This window comes from Staurois parvus, unplaced genomic scaffold (assembly GCF_062004578.1).
Source record: "Staurois parvus isolate SC_StPar_1 unplaced genomic scaffold, SC_StPar_1.0 ptg000732l, whole genome shotgun sequence".
Classification (NCBI taxonomy): Eukaryota; Metazoa; Chordata; class Amphibia; order Anura; family Ranidae; genus Staurois; species Staurois parvus.
Genome location: NW_028318528.1, coordinates 594,064 through 617,847, shown reverse-complemented (window position 1 = coordinate 617,847; position 23,784 = coordinate 594,064). Strand labels below are relative to the sequence as shown.

The window sequence follows — 23,784 nt, the reverse complement described above, 5'->3', positions numbered from 1 at the left end:
TAAAAATATGTTTAAAAATATATATTTTTAAATATATTCTTCAGATTTTTTTTACGTATAAGAAAGTCATTTTAACATATATTTTTACATATAATTGTAAATGCATTCCAAACATTTAGATTTGTATTTTTAAAGATGTACAGTATATTCGAAATGTATTTTTAAAAATATTTTTCATATATTTTGTAATAAAAATGCATTTCAACATACAGTATATATATATTTATTGAAATATATTTTGAAATATATTGAATATAGCCAAAATTGTAGCATTTTCAAATATATGTCAATATATTTGGGAAGTATATTTTAAAAATATATTTCAAATATATTTTGCTTCCATGTGGGACCGTAATTGAGAATGGCTGGGCTAGATGATACTGGATGTCCTTCAGCCAGAAAATGAGGCAGGGTCTATCTGACTTGCTGCAGCTTCTAATGCACAGTGTGAATAGCTCACAGTCTTCAGTGAAATCAAAGTAAGCAATTTCAGTACAGGAGAGGAGCTTGCGCAATTTTTCAAGACTGAAGGTAGAGCTGGAGCAGCTTTAAATATTTTCCATCCTGTTTAGGTCTTCTTCCACAATCCATGCATATAGTGGTAGGTTCAGAACATATTGGCCCTATAGTGTGTAAATGTGTGGGAAAGGCATTCATCGGCAAGCATATTTGCTGGAAAGCAACTTATGTATGGTTCTGAAATCTGCGTACTTTATATTTTTTGTAGGGTACACATTTTGTTTAGCACCCCACAAGTTTAGTTGGGGGAGATAGACAATTTTTTTTAGGCAGAGGTTGAATAGCAGCCTGGGATGAGTCAGCCTGCAATGAGTCAGCCAGGTTACTCTGGGTCAGGGCTGGGGGATCTGAAGGTAAGGTCCCTGAAACCTCCCCCTGCTCTAGAAGCTTGAGAAGTTTCTAGAAGGCAGTGGGTGGGGGTGAGGGGCTGATCTTTATGCTCAAGGGATTCTGACCGATCTCCAAGCAGGAGGCTTTGCATGGGGTTAGAACAGCCCTTAAGTATGAGAGAACCTGACCAGGAAGTGGTCAGTGTTGGGTGGAAGATGATGTGGGAAGGCTGGAGTGTGGGGCTTTGGAGGGGACCAGGGAGGGCCTACCTGCAGGCTGGAGCTGGAAGGGAGGATCTCTCAGCCTCAGTTCAATAGCCCTTATCTTCCCTGGAGGTATTCCCGAGTGTAGCTCGGGGTAAAGTTTGAGCACCACAAGCGGTAACCCAGAGCTACACTCGGGAATACCCTGCACTGGGATCCCTTCTGCACTTACCTTGTCCTGCGCTCCCGCGATGTCCCCTCTGCAGTGTCCCCGGCCATCTCTTCCGGCCGATGCCAGCATCTGTCTTCTGGGATCCGTTCCCTGCAACGGCAGGATGTACGGGGGACGGAACTGGCGGGAAATGTAAAAATGTCAAAAAGTGACATTTACTAAATACACTAAAATCACATAGTATAACATTATTGTATCAAACCATTTCACATACATTTTGTCCCGAGTGCTTTGTCCGGCGCCCTGCCTGCATTTTTACTGTTCTTTCTGCCTGGAAACTGAGAAACGTCCGTGGCGTTCAAAAAGCGTCCCTTTAGGTCAAAAGTGGTTTTAGACCAGCTAGAAAACATAGTAAATTAGAACCACTTGCAGAATTGATTGATAATGATTCATGGGGAAATTCGTCATCAGACACTGAAAACGATTTTGCGACTTTGTTTCAAATTTTAACACACCCGGGATGTTTACTAGACTCTTGTTCGGACAGATTTCAGTGAGTTATTCCTAAAAATTACAGGCCTACAAGAAAAAAACAACATATTTCCATGCAAAAAAATATACCGCTTTGAGCACAGAAATACTGACATAATCAGACCGCTAGGGAGGCTACTAAAACAAAAAAAAAAAAACAAGCTCAAGGACTGTTTACTGTCTACAGTGTGCAAGGTCTGAAGAAAATGCGTGTTGCCTGGTTGTGCAGGACTATAGGGGGACCCAAAACTCAGTGACTCCGAAGGGGGTAGTGCTACATGAAATATGAAAAAATGCAATAAGTACAGGGATGCAGTAGCGATTTTAGATCGAAAGCTCCATGGGGAAGTAGCTAGGATGAATGTAACGTGTTGTAGCTTGCCAGTGCTATATATCTCCTGGGAATGAAAAAAATAGAGAAATGGAAGATTAGGTATAAAGATTGCTATTTAAAATGAAAGATCAGCAACAGCAGCCTACATAGTCCTTTCATGACAAGTGCATTTCAAGAAACTCTGTAGATATAATGTGGGCACACAATTTAAAGTCCATAAATTGTCACGTAGTCTGGCATTTCAATATAATATTTTCATGAATTTGGATTCTTTGTGCTCTTCTCCATGTAGTCTTCGCCACCATGAGGGATTTGCGGAAGAGTGGCAAGCTGGAGGAAGAAGCTGGAGAGCATCTGAATAAAACACTGGAGATCAGACAGCTGGATGTGACCAGTGAAGACTCTGTGAAGAAGTGTCTGGCTGCTCTTCCTGGTCAGACAGTGGACATTTTAGGTAGGGGATCTATTTGTGTGTAAATCTGGGTACACATTTTGTTATAGGCAGGGCTTTTTTTCTCAGTGAATAGATGCAGGTACTTGCAAGTCCACGCTTGTCTCTGCCCCCTACCCACCTCTGAGCACCGTCCCTTGGTTCCACCACCTGCCTACCTCCCAGTCAGGGGCGAACTGACCATTTGGAAACTCGGGCACTGCCCGAGGGCCCGGGGTCAGTAGGGGCCCCATGAGATGCCACTGGTACCTTTTTCATAGGCTTTTTTGAGTTTGAGCAAGGACACAGGGGCCCCATGATCCCCTATTGCCCGGGGGCCCCATGAGTTGTCAATCCGCCCCTGCTCCCAGTACAACCCTTTTAGAGAATACAGAGCCAAGTATCATTTTGTGATGCTTAGTAATTTGTATGGAATTTGTTATTGATAGCAAGAAAAGCAATCAATTAAATCCCCTACAACCAGCAACAGTAGACCCCCCCAGCAACAACAGACGCTCCCCAACATAATGCTCTCCAGTAACAATAGATCCACTAGAGCATTAATATACAGTACCTCCTAGCAGCCAATAACAATAGACCACTCCCTCAACAGTAAATCCCTCCCAGCAACAAACTACTCCCCAGCAACGATAGATCCCCCACCAGGAACAATAGACCTCCCTTGCAACAATTGCCCCCCCACAACAATAAATTCCCCCATCAACAGTAGATCTCCCAGCAGCCAGCACACCCCATCACTCCGTGCCATTACATACATTCAGTTATGGAGGTGCCGGAACTGCATTTGCCCACGTTCCTGCTGAAAAAAGCCCTGGTTGTAGGAAACACTGTACATAATCACAATTCTAGGGTTACAGAGAGGATTTAACAATACCAGTGCAGAGTACAACAGGTAGAAGTCATAACAAATCCAACTGTGAGAAATTTATAATGCCCAGTTCACATCTGTGCGGGTGGTGTCGCATACCACCATGCAGAGAAATGCTGGATCAGCAGGCAGGTGCCATTAATCCTAATGGCACGCCGCTCTCACTGGAAATCGCAACCATACTGGGAACCGAGGTTTCCGTGCGAGCTGCGATTTAAAAAACAATGCAGCAACTTCTTTCCTACATGTCCCGTGGCACGGCAGCACATTACAATGAATGGGCTCTCGTGCCCACGCAAATCACGGTCTGCACAGCCGCATAGGTGTGAACCTAGCCTTAATGGTTGTAAGATATTTTTTATTATCCATGTTTTCCATGCCTACACTTTTTGGTGTGACATTTATCTACATCAAGAAAAAATTTATGATTTACTTGCATTTTTTTCCAACTTGAAAGAGGTGCTATCATCTTGCCAATGCAGGCCCCCCAAGTTCTTTATACTCACATTGCCAATGCTGCTCCTTGTTTCACCACAGCCAGTGGCATTACTGAGCAGTTCTGCATATGGTGAAACATGTGACCTCCTCCCCGGTGACATTGCTTGGCTCTAGAACTCAACTGTTAGCCTGAGTATTTGCACATGACCAAGGGAGTGATGTTACTGCTCTTCCTAGTCACTTAACCTGGTAGTACTGCCTATAACTGAAGAAGGAGCACCAAGGGGACACTTGTAGGCAAGTGCAGTCTGTTTTCTTCACTGTAGGTGGCACTAATTCAGAGAAAGAGGAAGTCAGGAGCAACTTGGTTCGTCTATGGTTTCCTGGGTCACTTGGGCAGCGATCTGATTGGATGCTGGCCACCCATGTGATCCTGGTGACCACCTTAGGTCTGGCAGAGCCTATTTAAGACCCTGGCTCCTGGGTTTGGCAAACATTCAGCATGTGGGTGGTGTAGGTGGGGCGTATTTACCACAAGGAAAACAAGGCATTTGCCTAGCACAGCATTTTTCAGGGGGGCAGCACCCCTCCCCCGGAAGAAGGGACATATGCGGCATGGGGACCAGGTGGGATCCGAGAGAGGCTGCAGGTTGCTTGATGGTGTATACAGAGCCCGACTCTCATTCCCGGGGATGTCTGTAAGGTGAGTGTCTGTCTCTCTGCTGAAGGGGAGGGGGGCAAAGGTGTTGTTGGTCACTGTCAGGCTCTCTCCACTGGGCCGATTTTTGTGTTGCCTAGGGCAGCACAAAGCCTAAAGGCACCACTGGATGTAGGGAAAGGTTACCCGTCTGTCAGGGACAGTATTAGCGGTAGGGAAAATTACCAGATGAGTAGTGAAAGCTTATAGCTCCGCCTCTGTCCTTGGACACCTTCCCATATGTGCTTGGACTGGCCAGGCCACATTACGCCCTTCCAGACAGACGTTATCAGCTTGGCCTGCTCCATCCTCAGTTTTCTCTGCGGTGACGGTGACGACTTCTCTATAAAAGCAATCAATAGTGTACGCAGTAGTTTTGAGTGTGCAGGGGGCAAGTGGGAATGATGGCAATCTGGTCCAGTTCTTCCACAAACTTAACATGCTACTGGGAAAGTGGGGCTTGACCTAGTGCTGTATAAATTATATAAAAACTTTACTTTTCAAAGGTCTTCATAAAACAATAATGCACCACTAGATGGGTCACTAGCAAAGGAAGGGGGTCCTGATTCCCCTACATAGATCTTTATTTAGACCTCATTTAGAATACCGTGTCCAGTTCTGGAGACCTCACTTACAAAAAGATATTGATAAGATAGAATGAGTCCAGAGACGGGCAACAAAAATGGTGAAAGGTCTGAGGGATAAAACATATCAAGAGGGACTGCAGGAGCTAGGATCAAGAACACAGGGACTTGAGCTCAAATTAGCAGGAGGAAAGTCCAAAACTTCTCTCAAAAAGTATTATTTTACCAAACGAGTGGTTGATGCTTGAAATAGACTTCCAAAAGAAGTCAACAGTAAGTGGATACAAATATGCTTGGGGCGTAGATGTATACTCAGACGAAAAAAACAAAAGAAAACACATCTAAATAAAAAAAAATGGGGCAGACTCGATGGACCACTTGTTTCTTTCCTGCTGTCACTCTTCTTTGTTTCTATAAAAAGGGTACAATAAGCTTTAATGCATAAGAGAAGCTTACAGAGCTAGAAGCTACTAGAAACTACTGACCACTAGAGGAGACATTTCCATCAATACCTGCACACTCTTCCTGTTGTTTTTCACGCTCTCTCTCTGCAGAGCAGTTTTGAAAATCCATGTGTTCTGTTTGTTGCAAATTCTCGCTTTGTTCCTCTGTTTAATCTACTGGAAATACATAATATCTCATTACAGTGAACAACGCTGGTGTTGGACACATCGGCCCCCTTGAAAGCCAGTCCATGGATGAAATGAGGAAGATCTTCGAGACAAACTTTTTTGGGGTTGTGTACTTGGTCAGAGAACTCCTTCCATCCATGAAGAAGCGTGGAAGCGGCCATATTGTGGTGATAAGCAGTGTTATGGGGCTACAAGGTGGGACATAGCTGTATTGTATATATATTCTAACACGAAACAACCTTTAAAGTGGTTGTAAACCTCAGATATGAAATATGAACAAAGCATATCCCTCGATAGTGTGTACGCGTCTCAGTTAGGAGCACTAAGTGTAATTTCTTACTGCTGCTTCATTCCTCTGCTATCAGCATGAATCACTTCTGACATGTTTTCCTGACACCAAGAGTAAAAAGGGGACAGGGAAGCCTCCAGCAGATTGACAGCATCCACTCTCTTCCTGTGTGCTGTGTGGAGGGGGGTGTGTTTCTTCCCTCCAATCAGCTCTCAGAGCTCTGCTCACTGAACTATGCAGAGTGTAATTTCAGCTCCCCGCCCCCTGTTTTCTGAACTCAACAACAAGCTTTATAATTCAGCACTTTGAACGAATGTAGAGAAGAGAAGATTGCATATAGACACACAGGTACAGCTTATGTAGGCAGATTTTTTTCATCTCTGTGCACCTTTGGGAACATGTTACATGTTCCACCTGTTTTTAGGGTGGAACATGTAACATGTTTCCATAGCTGCAGCTGCTGCTCCCCCCCCCCGACAGATATTACGAGGAGAAGTTTCCCCATACTATCTGTCAGCGTGGCCGTGCGGGGCTCCGCTCACACAGCCGTGTCATTCATTCACGGACTTCCGCGAATGAATGAACTGCAAGTCCTCCCAGCCTTAGCCTGTTTTATTCTGTAACAGATTTTATAGTAATAGTTGTTCGGATAGCATACTAATAGGACTGCCTGACTGAAAACATTTTTTTAGTTTCAGAGTAGATAAGAATTAAAATTCTTTGCCAGTTTATTTATTGGTGTCTTTGTCACATTGAGGAGATTTCCCTTCACATCCTGTCCTGGAGACATAACAGAAAGTCAAAGGAAATATCTACAAAGTAAGTAGAGTTCCCCTCTTAGACAGCTTTCACCAGAACAAGTGTCCCCATTGGAAGATTTCCACTTACCTTTTGGTGACAACTGTAAAATTTTGGGCTTCCCATACTTTCTGTGTTGGGGACAATGGTCATGGAGGCACAATGGTCATTGGAGACACAAAACAGTAATACAAACTTGACAGAGGTTCTAAACCTTTTCCCACATCAAATGCCAATTTTACAAGCATCACACATCCAACATGCCATTGAACAACAGCGTGTCCAAGTCTTAGTTAAGCTGGCCATACACTAGTAGGTTTTGAATGAATGTTCAGTACATCAGTACATTCGATGACTTGAAGAATTTAGTTCAAAAGTACTTAAAAAATTATTGTTTTTAACAATCGATTGTAGAGTGAATGGACTTTTCCCAATGAAAATCACACTCATTATTAGAAACTTGTTTGAGAAAATTTCTCTGTCCTGTTCCTTCAGATTTTCTCATCTGTGCGGTCAAAAACTACCATCTATTTGACCTCAATAACTGTTAAAAAAACAAACAAAAGTTCCTAAAACTAAAATTTTTGAACAAAATTGTATGTGTGTACAGTCAGCTCAAGTTTTCAAATTTTGCATTCATAATTATACTGCTAATGACAAATTAAATTAAAATGAATAGTACACAATGCTACAGCAGCACATAAAGATCTCATATCAGTCCTAATTTCTGCACCTTGAAATCTCAGATTTCTGCACCTACACATTTCTGATCAGCCTCAATTTCTGCACCTTCACACCAGCCCTGATTTATGTACCTTCAGACCTCAGATCATTCCCCATATCAGCACCTTCAGACCACAGATCAACCCCAATTTCTGCATCTTTACAGCCCAGATCAGGCAAAATTTTTGCACCTTCGCAGCTCAGATCAACCCCAATTTCTTCACCTGCAGACCTCTGATCACCCTTAATTTCTGCACCTTCAGGCCTCAGATAAATCCCAATTCCTGCACCTTCAGACCTCAGACCAAACTCAATCCTTGCATCTTCAGACTTCAGATCATCCCTGTTTCCTACACCATCAGACCTCACATCAACCTAATTTCCTATACCATCAAACCTCTTATCAGCCTTAATTCCAACACCTTCAGACCTTAGAACAGCCTTAATTTGTGTACTTTCAGACCTGAGATCAGCCCCAATTTCTATACCTTCAGACCTCAGATCAGCCCCAGTTCATGCACCTTCAGACCTCAGAACAGCCCTAATTCTTGTACTTTCAGACCTGAGGTCAGCCCCAATTTCTATACCTTCAGACCTAAGGTCAGTTCCAATTTCCATACCTTCAGACTTCAGATCAGCCCCAATTCATGCACCTTCAGACCTCAGATCAGCCCTAATTCCTGCACTTTCAGACTTCAGACTCGCCTCAGTTTCTTCAGCTTCAGACCTCAGAACAGCCCTAATTCTTTCCCTTTCAGACCACAGATTGGCCCCAATTTCTGCACCATCAGACCTCAGGTCTGCTTTACTGCACGCATGAACTTCAAACCTCAGCTCAGCAACAATGCACGTGTAGCCTCCTAGTTAGCTAGCAAAAGCTAGAGTCCTGATTGTTAGAGAGGAGGGCTGAGCAGCCTGGGTGTGATAGTCAGGAGATCATATTGTGGTCAGAGCTGAGAGGCTCTGCAGGCCAGCCCCTCTGGAATTCCCCCTGCTCTAGAGCTTTGGAGGAAGGTCTAGTGGTAGTTGGTGAACCTGAGGAGTGGTTGGATTATAAAAACCTGACCTCAATCACAGACTCACACAATTACCATGAGCCATACACAATGATTTTACCTACAGTACTCTACACTTTTCTAGTACAGCACTAGAGGGTACTACAAACCCAACATTTCATATTCCCAATATATGCCTTCTGTACCATGTACTTGTATGAAAAAGTATGCTGTTCTATTTGTATAGCTTCCTTTGTGTGAAATCCCAGGGTTTCCTGCCAGTCCCTTTGCTTCCTTATTACAAACTGACCACACCAGGCATGAAAGCATAGCGTTGTCAGTTCTCAAACTGTCCTGCTCTCCTCCAATGATCAGACTTGTCCTGATACCCCCCCTCCCTCCGCACAGTCATTCACTAGGAAGATGAGTGTGCTGCTGTTTCTCCTCGCTGAGCTCCTTTTGCAGCTGAGAACAGAGGGTGTGTGAAAAAAGTGGAAAAAAGTTTATAAGGGTTTTTTTATGCATACAGAAATGTATACAAATATAAATGTTTTTCCTTTCATTTATATTTAAAACTGAATGGGTTTTTTTGACAAGGTGAGGGTTTACATATTCTTTAGGATGTCCCCTAATTCTTCTAAAATGGGGTTGATAAATGTTTTGCAGCATCCAGCCCTTTATTTTACAGGTATTGTATTCAATGACGTCTACGCTGCCTCAAAGTTTGCAATTGAAGGTTTCTGTGAAAGTCTGGCTGTTCAGCTTTTGAAGTTTAATGTCTTGTAAGTAAAGCTGCCTATATTTTTATGCACGATAGATCTGTATTTTCCTAGAAATCCCCTTAAGAGCTCAATTTTTAACAGCCCATCTAATATATGTTGAATGTGTACAGCATTTCTATGATAGAGCCAGGCCCCGTCAACACGGAGTTTGAGATGAAGCTGATGGAGGAAGTATCCAAGTCTGACTTTCCTGGAGCTGATGCTGAAACCATAAGATACTTTAAGGAGGTCTACCTGCCTGCTGCTCATGAGATCTTTGCCACCTTGGGGCAGGCACCAGATGCTGTAGCAAAGGTTAGTAATTACGTATGGCTTTTGTCGATATGGCGAACTGACCATCAATCTGTTATAGTTATCTTCAGTTAATTCCTATATCCTAAACACCCGGAGGGCTTCTATCCAAATTCAGACTTCACCCATGGGTCACATGTGTTCTGGTTGGGATGTGAGTCTGGGTTCTAGGGTTCTCTGTCATGTGATCATGTGGGTGCCTCATAAAAGTTAATCTCCCTTTCAGGGGTGGACTGACAACTTATGGGGCCCCCGGGCAATAGGAAATCATGGAGCCCGTGTCCTCGCCCACACTCAAACCACACCCAAAAAAGCCTATGAAAGGTACCGGGGGCATCTCATGGGGCCCCCTACTGACCCCGGGCCCTCGGGCAGTGCCTGAGTGCCTAAATGGTCAGTCCGCCCCTGCTCCCTTTGCATATTACTGTCAAGGTGGATATATAAACATATTGTTCAATAGCACTTTGAAACCACTCAAGCAAAGAAGAAAACACAAATTTACATAATGCAACAAAATGCCCCCCAGGCACAAAAGGATTAAAGGTTCGGTAAATCTAAAAAGGCAAGTTGGCGTAAAGGGTTAGTTCACCTTTAGCCCGGGTTCACAAATATGCGGTGTGATATATCATATGTGATTCGCACAGGAACCGCACCGCATTCCTGTGCAAATCACATGCAATTTGTGTGCAGTCCGATTGGAGCCATACAGTTTGTATGCCTCTATTTGCACCGCACCCGTGCCAACAAGGTGCAGGACCCTTTTTTGGGTCCGTACAAGAATCAGATTACATGGGTATTCACACCTATGCGATCCAATCCTGCACATCGCACCGTGTTTTGCGGACCTCTTTCGGGGTGTTGTTAACTTAACATACACTCCCGCAGCAGTTCGCATGAACGGGGTGCGATTCTGATGCGGTGCGGAATTCGCACAGAAAACGTGCAAATTCCACACAGCATCAGTGTGAACCAGGGCTTGTATAAGAAGTGCAGCGCTAAAAAGTATAGACTCCAATACAATATGTTATACTCAGTATGTTCTCCAAATCATATGGATAATAAAAGTACCACATTAAGAAAATATTAAAAGTAATGGAAATAAATAAATAAATAAAATAGTGACAGTTCGTGATGAGTTACAGGAGTTGCTAGTGACTTCCCGATCCTGTGGTCTGGTGACAAATAGTGAAAATGCACACTCAGCAGATGCGTATTTTCAATAAATACGCATGTGATACATAAACCAGAGGTCCCCCTCACGGGATGGGATGGACGAGCTGGGCCATCTTAGTGGACTCTCCTTCCTCTGGGTGTAGAGCAGCCAAACCGTTGTCTCCCTCTAGGAATTGGACAGGGTACTGGGCAGCCTACATCAGGGCGTGCGTCATCCTTAGGTTGGTACCCTGTGTCACAGACTCCTGATGCTTGGGCTCTGGAACGGATGTAAGGCTCACCAAGGAGCCAGCAAAAAATAGCCCATAGTGTAGTAGTTAAAAAAATTGACGTTTATTAATCCACGTGGTAAAATAACTCAAATGTAAATAAAAGCAAGTAAAAACAATTACTGACCAATGTGCAAAATAGACGTCATGGCATGCAGGCCCCTTTAGCACTTCATCAGAAAGGCAACTACTACACTATGGGCTATTTTTTGCTGGCTCCTCGGTGAGCCTTGCATCCGTTCCAGAGCCCAAGCATCAGGAGTCTGTGACACATGGTACCACCCTAAGGATGACGAAAGCATAGCGTTGTCAGTTCTCTAACTGTCCTGCTCTCCTCCAATGATCACACTTGTCCTGATACCCCCCTCCCTCCATACAGCTTTGGAAGATCAGTGTGCTGCTGTTTCTCCTCCCTGAGCTCCTTATACAGCTGAGAACAGAGGGTGTGTGATCACTTATAAAAAAGTGGAAAAAAGTTATTTATAAGATTGTTTTATGCATACAAAAATGTATACAAATGTAAAATCCCTCTGCTTTCCTATTACAAACTGACCACGCCAGGCATAAAAGTTGGTGAATCTGAGGAGTGGTTGGATTATAAAAACCTGACCTCGATCACAGACTCACAATTACCATGAGCCATACAGAATGATTTTACCTACAGTACACTACAACTTTCTAGTACAACACTAGAGGGTACTACAAACCCAACATTTCATATTCCCAATATGTGCCTTCTGTACCATGTACTTGTATGAAAAAGTATGCTGTTCTCTTTGTATAGCTTCCTTTGTGTAAAATCCCAGGGTTTCCTGCCAGTCCCTTTTCTTCCTTATTACAAACTGACCACCCCAGGCATGAAAGCACAGTGTTGTAATTCTCTCAACTGTCCTGCTCGCCTCCAATGATCAGACTTGTCCTGATACTCCCCCCCATGCACAGCCATTCACTGGGAAGATCATTGTACTGAATGGTTACGTTGTATGCTGGGGATGATGAAAACCATGGGGGATTTTTTTAAAATGCCCAATAAAGGTAAACTATCCATTTTAAGTTAAACTAAAATGGTTTTCAGTCATTTTTATTTTTAAGGTTAGTTACTTTGTCTTATTAAAACCTCAGACTGAGCCCTGTACTAACGGAGGAGTCACTGCTGTGAGTGAAGTCTGCAAATAACAAGCTTCCTTCAGCAACGCTGAAAGCGTAACTTGCTAAATAGATTAAAAGGACACTAGAGCTCCATCTGCTGGCTGGATAGAAGACTGCTTAGTATTAATATGTATGTATGTTTCAAATTGCACTGCAGTGCAGGGCAGTGCAGATGTCTTAGCAGGTACCATTGAAAACAAAGTTTCTTTCCTACTGAGCGCTCTTCTGCAATGTAATTGTGATATGACACACATTATATTGCATATGTAGGAACAAAACCATAGAGATACAAAAAGGTTCCAAAATGAAAGCAAATACAATTGTATGCTTGTCAGGGTGTGGAGAAAACAATAATGTTGGACCAGGGAATAAAGAGAGTATCTTAGGTTAGGTTATATGTTTACTTGAACAGGAGAGTTTTAAGGCTGTGCCTGAAGGTTCCAAAAGTTGAACGATATTGAATAGCCCAGGGAAAGAAATTCCACAGAAGGGGAGAGGCTCAAAAGAATGATATATTTCTTTTATCATAGACTGTCAAGTGCATGTCTGCATACTCAACAGACACTCCTAGGGTTGGCTTGGGAAATGTTCGTTAACAGAAGAAAAAAAAAATCATCCCAATCAATGGCTGACCTATTCCCTCTTGATCCACTGAATTATGAAATCTACAGATAAAAATCGTTGTCTGATCCTTCGAGTTTTTACATGTTTGGGTACGGTTAGTGCCATGTATGTACATATACAACATCAGCTTAAAGAAAGGTATGTCCTGGGATAGTCTTGTGATGTTCTTATTTATTTAGGTACACACATGGGGGTTGATTTACTAAAACTGGAGACTGCAAAATCTGGTGCAGCTGTGCATGGAAGCCAATCAGCTTCTAACTTCAGCTTGTTCAATTAAGTTTTAACAATAAAACCTGGAAACTGATTGGTTTCTACGCAGAGCTGCACCAAATTATACACTCTCCAGTTTTAGTAAATCCCCCTCATTATCTGTTCTATGGGTAGGTACTTGGATGTGCAGCAGTGGGTGGGTTTTGTATCCACCTTCGCCTGGTCACTAGTTTTTGGCACCCTCTTCTAAGTGAAATACCGAGTTGTGTGATTTACTTTTTGCGACTGCGCTATAGCCATGGGACGGCTACAGCACAGTTGTCTAGTTCTGAGAGGGCGTCTATAGATGTTCTCCCAAAATGATGTCCCCTACATACCCCCTGGGGCATGCATCAGACATGCTCTGTGATCGCAGTAAAGGGCCAATCACAGTGGCCCTTTACCATGTGATTAGCTGTGTCCAATCACAGATGATCACCTTGTGAACAGACTTGGTGGTTATTGGCAGTCCTTTCCTCACAGTAACTGGCAATTCACACAGGGGACATTTACACTGATTATCTTTGCTGCTTATCAGTGCTGCCTGTCAGTGTCCATCAGTGTCGGCTATCAGTGTTCATCAGTGCTGGCTATCAGTGCCTCCTAATCAGTGCCGCCTATGATTGCCTACTAGTGCCGCCTATCAGTGCTCATCAGTGCAGCATATCAGTGCAGCCTCATTATTGCCTTCTTACCAGTGCCCATCAATGCTGCCTCATCAGTGCAGTTTTTAATTAGTGCCCATAAGTGCAGCCTATTAGTTGCCCATCAGTGCAGCCTCATCAGTGCCCATTAGTGCAGCCTATTAGTGCCCATCAGTGCAGCCTCATCAGTGCCCATTAGTGCAGTCTATTACTGCCCATCAGTGCAGCCTCATCAGTGCCCATTATTGCAACCTATTAGTGCCCATCAGTGCAGCCTTTACGAGCACACATCAGTAAAGGAGAAAAATTACTTATTTGCAAAATTTTACAAAAGAAACTAAGAAAAACTTTTGTTTTTCAAAATGTTTGATTTTTTTTGTTTGTTAAGCAGTGGTGAATAAATACCATGAAAAGAAAGCCCTATCTGTCTCAAAAAAAAATCTGATAAAAATTTTGTGAGGGTACAGTGTTGCATGACAGAGCAATTGTCATTAAAAGTGCAACCGCTGAAAACTGAAAATTGGTCATGGCAGGAAGGGGGTAAAAGTGCCCGGTATTGAAGTGGTTAAAGAAGAACTCCATTAAAAAAATTTTTCTCCCATGCAGTGGGTCTGTGCCAGCACTGCATGGGTTAAATGCTCCTTTTGTCTAGAGGCGCACCTAAAGGCTATACTTACCTGATTCTTCAATCCTCCAGAAAACTGTGCTCCCCCACATCCAGCGGTGGACTGTTCCTGCCATCCTCACGTCCAGAGCTGGTCTATGGGTGTAATGACACCAAGAACAGTCTATTCACAAGAACGCTAGTGTGTGGGGGGCAGGAGCAGCGGGGACCAGTTTTGCACTTGGAGAATCAGCAGATTAGGCAAGAATATCTCTGCTCTGCAATCCCCTAGACAAAAAACGATGGTTTAATAGCTTTTATTTGGTTATTGTCTGTTTGATATAAAAAGCCTTCCAGTCCAGGCCACCCCTACCTTTATGATTCAGCCCAATCTGGGTGAAACGCGTTGGCTGGCATGGCCACGGGTGGGGATTGTGTTCAAGCCAGATTGAACTACATTGTTGATATCATCAGAGTGTGACCTTGGTTTTCATGTATCTGTGCAAAGTTGAGCAGGGCGTGCTCTCTCCTGGGGTCAGCACATTAGACCAGAGGCCTATGTCTCAAGGGCCTAGGGCTGCTTGTTTTTTCTCCACCTGTGACAGTCTTACTCATTTTGTATTTTATCCAGGCCACGGTGAAAGTGATAGGAATGACACAGCCGGTGTTCCGCCATCAGACTAACACTCTGTATACTCCACTCACTGCCATGAAGTACGCCGACAACTCTGGGAATTTGTCCGTCAGGACCTACTACAACCTACTCTTCAATTATGGCTCCTTCTTCCATTTCAGCCTGAACTTCCTGAAATGTATCACCTGCAACTGCTTCCGCAGGAGGGTTATGCCAGTCTGAAGCACAGGAACATCAATGATGAAGCTAGCTTGGACTTAATGGGCAGTGTATTATTTTATGTCAGTGTAGGAATTTCAGCACCATAATTTTCAGCTCAAGAGTTATTGGCACCAAAGCCTGAATGTTTTTGTTGCTGATCTGTATTTGCCACTAATTCTTACCCTGCATCTAATATTTGTCATGGCGGTTATCACCCCTGAAAATCCTAAAATTAAGTAGCCTACCCTGACTGTGAGCATTACTTTCAAAGCCAAAAAAAGATTACTTTTGTTAAATTTTTTGCTAATCCTTCTATATTTAACGTAGCCTAACTGCCAAGCTAACTATAACTTTTCTGGCCAAAATAATACCTTGTGTAGACTTTGACCTTAGTGCCAGTCTTCAACATAACCTTCATAACCATAATCAAGGTTTTCATGGCAATCATGATGACCTTCTTATTGAAAATTTACAGTTACTATCTCGGCATTGCGGGGTGAAAATGTCTTATACAAAGGCAATCTTTGCCATGGTATATCACTGGTAAAATCATTTCTAGAAGGATCGAAAGATCAGCATCAAAATGTGAACGGTTTTATTTATTACATCTGTGTGATCTAATCTGAACATGGCGTCCCACCTCCAAAACACCATGGTAGAGAGATGGTGACTGCACTATCCTTGTGCATATGGAGGCTTCTAACCACCAATAATCTGAGCTGGTATCATAGGAAGCTGTAAGGATTTCTGTTTGGGAATACAGATCACAGTAATAAAACTAGTGGGTTCTCGCACTGAGGAGAACCAATGCCACAGGACAAATAAAAAGGTAATTTGTTGTAAATAGTATTTGGAAATTATTCAGCAAATAACACAACAGACTAGTGCAAACACAACAGGGATATCTAGAAAAAAATCAGCACATTATAGGAGACACGAAAAGCAAAGGCCAATGATTAGAAGGCTGGCTATGTATGAGATAAGGTAATATAAATAGTTCTTCAAGATGTGGAGAGTATAGAGCTCTAGAACATCTCCTTGACGACTGGGAAATGTGCTACTTGAAGGATCATTGAGAGACAGGCAGGCAGAGAAATAAAAAAGAGAGAGTAGGCAGAAGAGCCCTAATGGTGTAGTTGGCTTAAAAAAGTGGAATGAAAACAATGAGAAAGTGACAGGAGTGGAGAACATCTGGTGAAGTTGACGGTGACCACACGTATGATGTGCACAACCTAGGGTGATTCACTTCACTAGGGAGAATACGTCTGTCTCCATGCAAGTCTTAGGAGGTCCCATTTGATGTTCTGGGGAGACCCAAATCTGTTGGTTCTTGTAGAACTTTGAAAAGCCAAAATGGTGAGATGAGGATGTCAACGAAGCCTGTGGAGACGCTGAGGCTCCTGAATGGTACATAATCAATTCAAGGAGCACATGGATTTCTTGATAAGTTTATCATTATTTACCATACTGGCTCCTCTAGTTCACTTTCTATGACATCCTTTATCTCATCTTGCTGAGTTGACCAAAGTGCTAAGGTGGTGCCTAGTGCCTAAGCAGTCAGGCAGAGGGGAACCTTGATACACTGGAGGTCAGTTGGTGGCTGCTGGGTGGAAAGGGTGATCAGTTGGTGGTTAGAGTGCACTAGGTAACTTGTAGGGATGAAAGTGCTATCAGTAGATAAAGTACCAAGCTCACAGGTAGATTACAGAAATCTGCCCAAGGACAGGAACATGCGTGACACTTCTCTTTGCCCTTAGGAGAACATTATGTTGTAGGGACAGGTGTAGTCAGGCTATGACCATGTCAATGCTACCACATCCAATAGGACAAGGGGATCTCTTGGACTTGAGGAGCACTGTGCCCACTCAACGTACATATAGTGGCTTATTTGTTAAGGAAGTGCAGAGTAAAGTGATCCATTTCAGTTGGATTTCAGTTAAAGCAGAACTAAACCTTATTAGTAAAACGCGATCAGGCAGCTCTTTATCACAGAAGATATGCTATGTCTCTTCTGCAATAACAAACCTTTACTTGTCTGCACACAGTCTTCTCTTGAATGTACACTGAGCTGTACATGCATTAGCCTTGACTGAGCCTAAAAAGAAGGAATCCCAAAATCCACTTTCAAAATCCTAATATTTTTTTCCACTTCACGCCAGTTCACACCATAGAAACACATTCTGGATGAGTTTCTGTATGCGTGTTTTTGGCACGTTGCGGTACGTTTTTGATGCGATTTGGTTAATTTATCTCCTTTCTTTTTCTTCAACCTAATATGGACATATTTGTTCTGGTGTGTTTTTGGTGAGTTTAGGTCCATTCCGGTGTGTTTATGATGCGTTGTACTGCATCCCAGTACAGTTCAGTGCAGAAATAATGCTGCATGTTCTACTTTTTTCTGGAATTGAAATGCACTGGAACTGACTGCACTGGTGTGAACTATACCATTGGAAACCATGTAACCTACTATCAATGCGTTTTTGATGCAGAAAAAAAAATGCACTGGACTGCTTGTGGTCTGAACTGGCCCTTAGAATAATAATTTTCACAGCATACTATGCATTATACATGGTAATCCATATATATCTCCTTTCCTGGAAGTATGTAGATGTAACATTAACCTTGGAAAGGAATGTGTGTAAACTCCTGTAATCCCTTCTAAGCAGTCCCATCTATTTTGTAATTAGCAGTTCTGACATTGACAGGGGTTGTGGGCATGATGCCTATATCAAATGATGTTGCATATGCAGCCTAGTTACTTATTTATACAAATAGCAACAGTGACGCCTACAGTCTGTGAGGTAGTATAACAGCCAACAACCAAGGGTTGTGCACGTGCTTATTAAAAGGTATCCCAAGCAGTTGCAGCATCTCGTTAATTATTATTAAAGGATCATAAAATAAAAATCACATCTACATTTCTAAAAAGGTATCATTTAAACTTTTAAACAGCTTACAAAAACTTTCAGTCAACCCTACTGAAAAATATAGCAGGGTTAACAGATGGTAAACCAGTTGCATGCCGGAAGATCATTTCCCATTGGGTACAATGAGCTACACAATTAACTATTATCTGGGAAATTTACTTACTCCACAATCTACCCCAATGCCATGAATGACTAAATCAGCATTCCTAACTATGGTTCCTCCAGAGGTTGCTAATAGTTCCTTGAGTTATGGCTGATTGACCTCCAATCTGATGGTGCCTGCAAAGTTTCAGATCCAGCTCCACTTTGCAAAGCCAATGGTATTACACCAATGTTCTTTTTTGTTGTCTGTAGGGGGGGCCATTCTGACCACCACCGTAAGGTACTGACCGATAATGTAAGGGGGACCTTCTCTCACTAACCAGCAATGTAAGCGGCAGGGGCGGACTGACAACTTATGGGGCCCCCGGGCAATAGGGGATCATGGGGCCCCTGTGTCCTTGCCCACACTCAAAGCACACCCCAAAAAAGCCTATAAAAAGGTACCAGGGGCATTTCATGGGGCCCCCTACTGACCCCGGGCCCTTGGGCAGTGCCGAATGCTCGAATGGTCAGTCAGCCCCTGGTAAGAGGGACCTTCTGTCACTGACCAGCAAGGCATTATTCTCACTGACCACCAATGTGAGGAGCATTCTTCCCATTGATCACCGATATAAGAGGCATTCTTCTCACTGACCAACAAAGTAAAGAACATTCCTCCAATTGACCATCAGTGTAAGAGGCATTCTTCCCATTGACCACCAATGTAATGGGGCCTTCTTCCACTGACCCCTATATAAGAGGCATTCTTCTCAATGAGCACCTATGCAAGGGGCATTCTTTCCATTGACCACCAAATAAAAGGAACATTATTATTATTATTATTATTATTATTATTATTAGAAAGGTTTTATATAGCGCCAACAGTTTGCAGAGCGCTTTACAACATGAGGGCAGCAGGCAGTACAGTTAAATACAATTCAATACAGGAGGAATCAGAGGGCCCTGTTTGTTATAGCTTACAATCTAGGAGGGAGGGTCAAGTGATACAAAAGTTAATAGCTGTGGGGGATGAGCTGATGCAGAAAATAAAACTCCAGTTATTAGGTGGGGCATAATAGGCTTGTCTGAAGAGGAGGGTTTTCATCTAAAAGCAAATAGAGTGGGGGATAGTCAGATTGGGGTAGGGAGTTCCGTAGGATAGGAGAGGCTCGGGAAAAGTCCTAGAGGTGAGCATAGCAGGAGGTTATGAGGGAGCTAGAGATCAGAAAGTCTTCATAGGAATGAAGAGAATGATTAGGTCCCAATTCAGAGACTAGGCTAGCGACGTAGCTGTGGGCTAAGTTGTGGATGGCTTTGTAAGTTGTTAGTATTTTGAATTTAATTAGTTGTGTGAGTGGAAGCCACTGGAGGGATTGGCAGAGAGGAATAGCAGACACTGATTGGTTGGTGAGGTGGATGAGTCTGGCAGCAGCATTTATGATGAACTGAAGGGGGGATAGCCTATGTAAAGGTAATCCCATGATAAGGGAGTTGCAGTAGTCGAGGCGAGAGATGACCAGGGAATGAACTAGGAGCTTTGTGGTGTCATTTGTTAGGAAGGGGCGTATTTTGTAGATGTTGCGTAGGTTGAGGCAGCAAGATTTGCATAGTGATTGGACATGGGGCCAAAAGGATAGTTCAGAGTTTAGGATTACACCTAGAACCGTGGCATGCGGGGACGGACAGATGGTCGTGCCATCGATTTTGACAGAAGAATCAGGGAAGGAGGCAATGAGCTCAGTTTTGGATAGATTGAGTTTGAGGAATTGGTGTTACATCCAGGTTGATAAATATGTTAGTAAATTAGTGATACCTGAGGAGACTGAAGGAGTGAGCTAGTGAGATAAATTTTGGTGTCGTTAGCGTAGAGATGATATTGGAAGTCATAAGAAGCTATCAGCTGGCCCAGGAAGGCGATGTAGATTGAGAGTAGGATAGGTCTACGAACAGAACCTTGGGGGACCCAGACAGAGAAAGGAATAGGAGAGGAGGAAGTAGAATTTTAGGTAACGCTAAGGGTGCAGTTGGATAAGTAAGATGAGAACCAGCGAAGAGAACAGTCATGGAGACCAAAGGCATGGAGTTTTTTGAGGAGGAGGGGGTGGTCAACTATGTCAAAGGAAGCAGAGAGGTCCAGGAATAGGAGTACAGAATTGTTTCCATTGGATTTAGTTTGTGAATTTTAGGAGAGACTTTTTTTAGGGCAAAATCCGTACTGAAGGGGATCAAGAAGGTAATTCTCGGTGAGGTGGATAGCATTCCTCCTGTTGACCATCAGTGTAAAGGGCATTTTTCCAAATGACCACCAAGGTATGGAGCATTCCTTCTACTGTCACCCAAAATAAAGGGCATTTTTCCCATTGACCACCAATGCAATGAGCATTCCTCCTATTGACCATCAGTGTAAGGGGCATTCTTCCCATTGATCAGCAATGTAATGGGGCCTTCTTCCACCGACCCTTATGTAAGAGGCATTCTTCCCAATGAGCACCTATGTAAGGAGCATTCTTCCCACTGACCGCCAATGAACCAATTTCTAGGGTTTCCCTGGGCTAAAATAGTTGAGAAAGTCTGGACCAAATTCCAAATAATACTGTACCTTAGTTGACAGCAAATAAAGAGTGGGAAATTGTAACTTTTAGTTTTAGACAGTTTGTGTTGGGAATGTTTGTTGGGGTGTTATTGCTGCCCGTATACTAGCTGCCAAATTCTTGTCACTTTCTCTGTAGACCCTGGGACAGGAAGTAATGGAAATCTCCTTAACAGTGACACAAATAAAAACCTGGCAGAGGTTCTGACATTTCCCCATTTCCAGACTTTGAGAGTTGGCCAACATGGTCATCCATTTGTGTTACTGATCTATGTGCACGGAGTTCTTTAGACAGCAGGGTGGATGATGTTTGATGAGCATTGTGTGGAAGTCATTAGACGTTACTTTACTGCCCTCTATTTGACTGCAAATGTTTGTCTCCATTTCACAAAGAGTTCATTGCAAAATTGCCTTTTGTGATGCCAGCAACCATGAGCACATCATAGGAAGAACCTGTACAGGTACTCCAAGGGCTCTTTCACACAGACATTGTATGCAAAACCCTGAGGCTAGAAAGGGCTAATTCATATGAAAACAAATGCTGATGTCTGGATAGATATAAAAGACACTGCAAATGCAAACGTATAATCTTTAGTACATCAGTTAATCTATTTTTAAATGCAAGCATTATAAGTACCTGAATCTGACCTAATCAGCCTATTGCAACCCCTATACAGCAGGGCTGCAGTGTGAGAGGGAGAAGCAGTTCATGTGCTGACCATAGGCATGCTGATAAGTGGAGAAATCAAAGTGACAGAGATTGTATTATTATTATACAGGATTTATATAGCACCAACAGTTTGCGCAGCGCTTTACAAAATGAAGGTAGACATTACAGTTACAATACAATTTGGTACACGAGGAAGCAGAGGGCTTGGCTCGTTAGAGCTTACAATCTAGAAATGATCTCATCCCTTTTCAGCTTTACAGCTTCTCCTTTCACCCACAGGCTGGGGGGTGGGTCCAATATGACCTGGGCTCAAAGAATGTGGGTGGAATGCTTCTGACCATCGGACTGAGGACATCTAGTGACAGAAATGCAGCGCTGCTGAAAAAATCCGTGAAATGAACGTGAATGTTGCAGCAAAATGTTGTTCTATTTTATCTTTAATGGGCTGTTTTGGTTTTTTTTGCGATACTGCGCTGTGTTACTTTAACTGACAATTGAGCGGTCATTCAACGCTGCACCCAAATTAACTTTACGTCCTTTTTTTCCCACAGATAGAGCTTTCTTTTGGTGGTATTTGATCGCTTCTTCCTTTTTTATTTTTTGTGCTATAAACAAAAAAATACAGACAATTTTGAAAAAAAAAAACAATATTTTTAACTTTTTGCTATTAAGCCCCAGTTCACATATATGGGGCCATGTGGGCCGCATTTTGCATGAGCATGAGAGCCCATTCATTTGAATGGACTCCCATGCCTTGTGACATGCAGGGAAGAAGATCCTGCACTTCTTCTGAAAACGCAGCCTGCATGGGAACCTCGGTTCCCATTACGGTTGTGTTTTCCCAGTGCGGGCGGAGGGCCGGGACAAGGGGTGGGCAGGAGGGGTTGCTGCCCCGGATGAAGAGAAGTAAGGGGCAAAGAATAGATGCAGGGTGGCACACCCATTCTACAGCATGTATTAACAGTGGGGGAGGGGGTGTAATTCTGGATCCTTGCCTTGGGCACTGGGTGACCCTGTCATGGCACTGAGCCTGTGTATATGAGCAGTGCCAGAAGCATAGCACTGGCTGTACTTTTCAGCTTTAATGACTCTGGGATTTTATAGTACACAGCAATCGTACAAGCCCAAGATAAGACTCATTAGGGAAAAAACAAAAAAAAAATCCTTTTTCCTGAGTCTCACTTTATGATTTCTCCACCTGTCAAATCCTACTGACATACGTACTATTAAAGTTTAAAAGTATTTTGTTATCTGTTTTGATTTTGCTGATAGATCCTTATTTTTGCTTATTGATTTGTATTTATTAAATATTAAAAAACTTTGCACTCCTATGTGTTATCACTAACTGATCTAACTTGTCTGTCTGGTGATCTGTGGTGGATTTGCTGTCTGAAACCAGCCCAGATTGGACATGGTCTATTTATAACAAATTCACGGAACAAATGTGACAAGCATTCACCCAGCCTTGACGGGTTCTGACTGTAGTTTTGCCCAATGTAGTGATTAGCTATGATTATCAGCTCCACCTAGAGGACATAATGTGGTATGCTCCCGATTGAGGCATTTCAGAATGAATAGTGCATTATGGCCACTAGATGGAGCTGATGATTATAGCCACTTTAAGCACTTGCTCTCCTGAGGATTTCCCCCCCTTCCTGACCAGGCCATTTTTTGCATTACGGCTCTGCGTTACTTTCACTGACAATTGCGCAGTCATGCAATGCTGCACCCAAATTAAATTTACGTCCTTTTTTTCCCCACGAATTGAGCTTTCTTTTGGTGGTATTTGATCGCCTGTGTGTTTTTTATGTTTTGCGCTATAAAAAAAGATCAACAATTTTGAGAAAAAACTATATTTTGGACTTTTTGCTATTAAACATGTGCAGTAAAAAAAAATTAAAAATCAAATTTCCTCATAAATTTAGGTCAAAATGTATTCTGCTACATGTCTTTGCTAAGAAAAAAATCCCAATAATTTACACGTGGCGGTATATATACTGGGATTTTTTTTTTTTCCAGTAATGGCTGCGATCAGCAACTTATAGCGGGACTGCGGCGGACCTTCTGACACAGTGGGGGAATGGATTTGGTGTCACTGACATCCCCAGTGACACCAATACAGTGATCAGTGCTAAAAAAAAGCACTGACACTGTACTAATGGCACTGGGCAGGAAGGGGTTAACATGAGGGGTGATCAAAGGGTTAACTGTGCTGGGAGTGTTTTACTGGGGGGGCAGTGTGTTGGTGCTTCACTGCCTGAGCTGACAGAGAGGAGGTCTGTTAGTAAACAAAGCAGTCCTCCTCCCCATCAGAGATCCTCGGTAATCA

General features: G+C 42.9%; 1 protein-coding gene across 1 annotated transcript in view; it reads left to right on the top strand.

The window, feature by feature from the left end:
- Positions 1-22,786, top strand: part of RDH8 (retinol dehydrogenase 8) — a 43,049-nt gene extending 20,263 nt beyond the window's left edge. The window contains exons 2-6 of the mRNA XM_089653979.1: positions 2,382-2,543; positions 5,775-5,954; positions 9,253-9,346; positions 9,457-9,640; positions 14,984-22,786. Of these exons, the coding sequence (XP_089510105.1) occupies positions 2,382-2,543; positions 5,775-5,954; positions 9,253-9,346; positions 9,457-9,640; positions 14,984-15,208 (845 nt within the window). The 3' untranslated portion in view covers positions 15,209-22,786. The remainder of the gene's footprint in view (positions 1-2,381; positions 2,544-5,774; positions 5,955-9,252; positions 9,347-9,456; positions 9,641-14,983) is intronic.
- Positions 22,787-23,784: the final 998 nt, after the last annotated feature.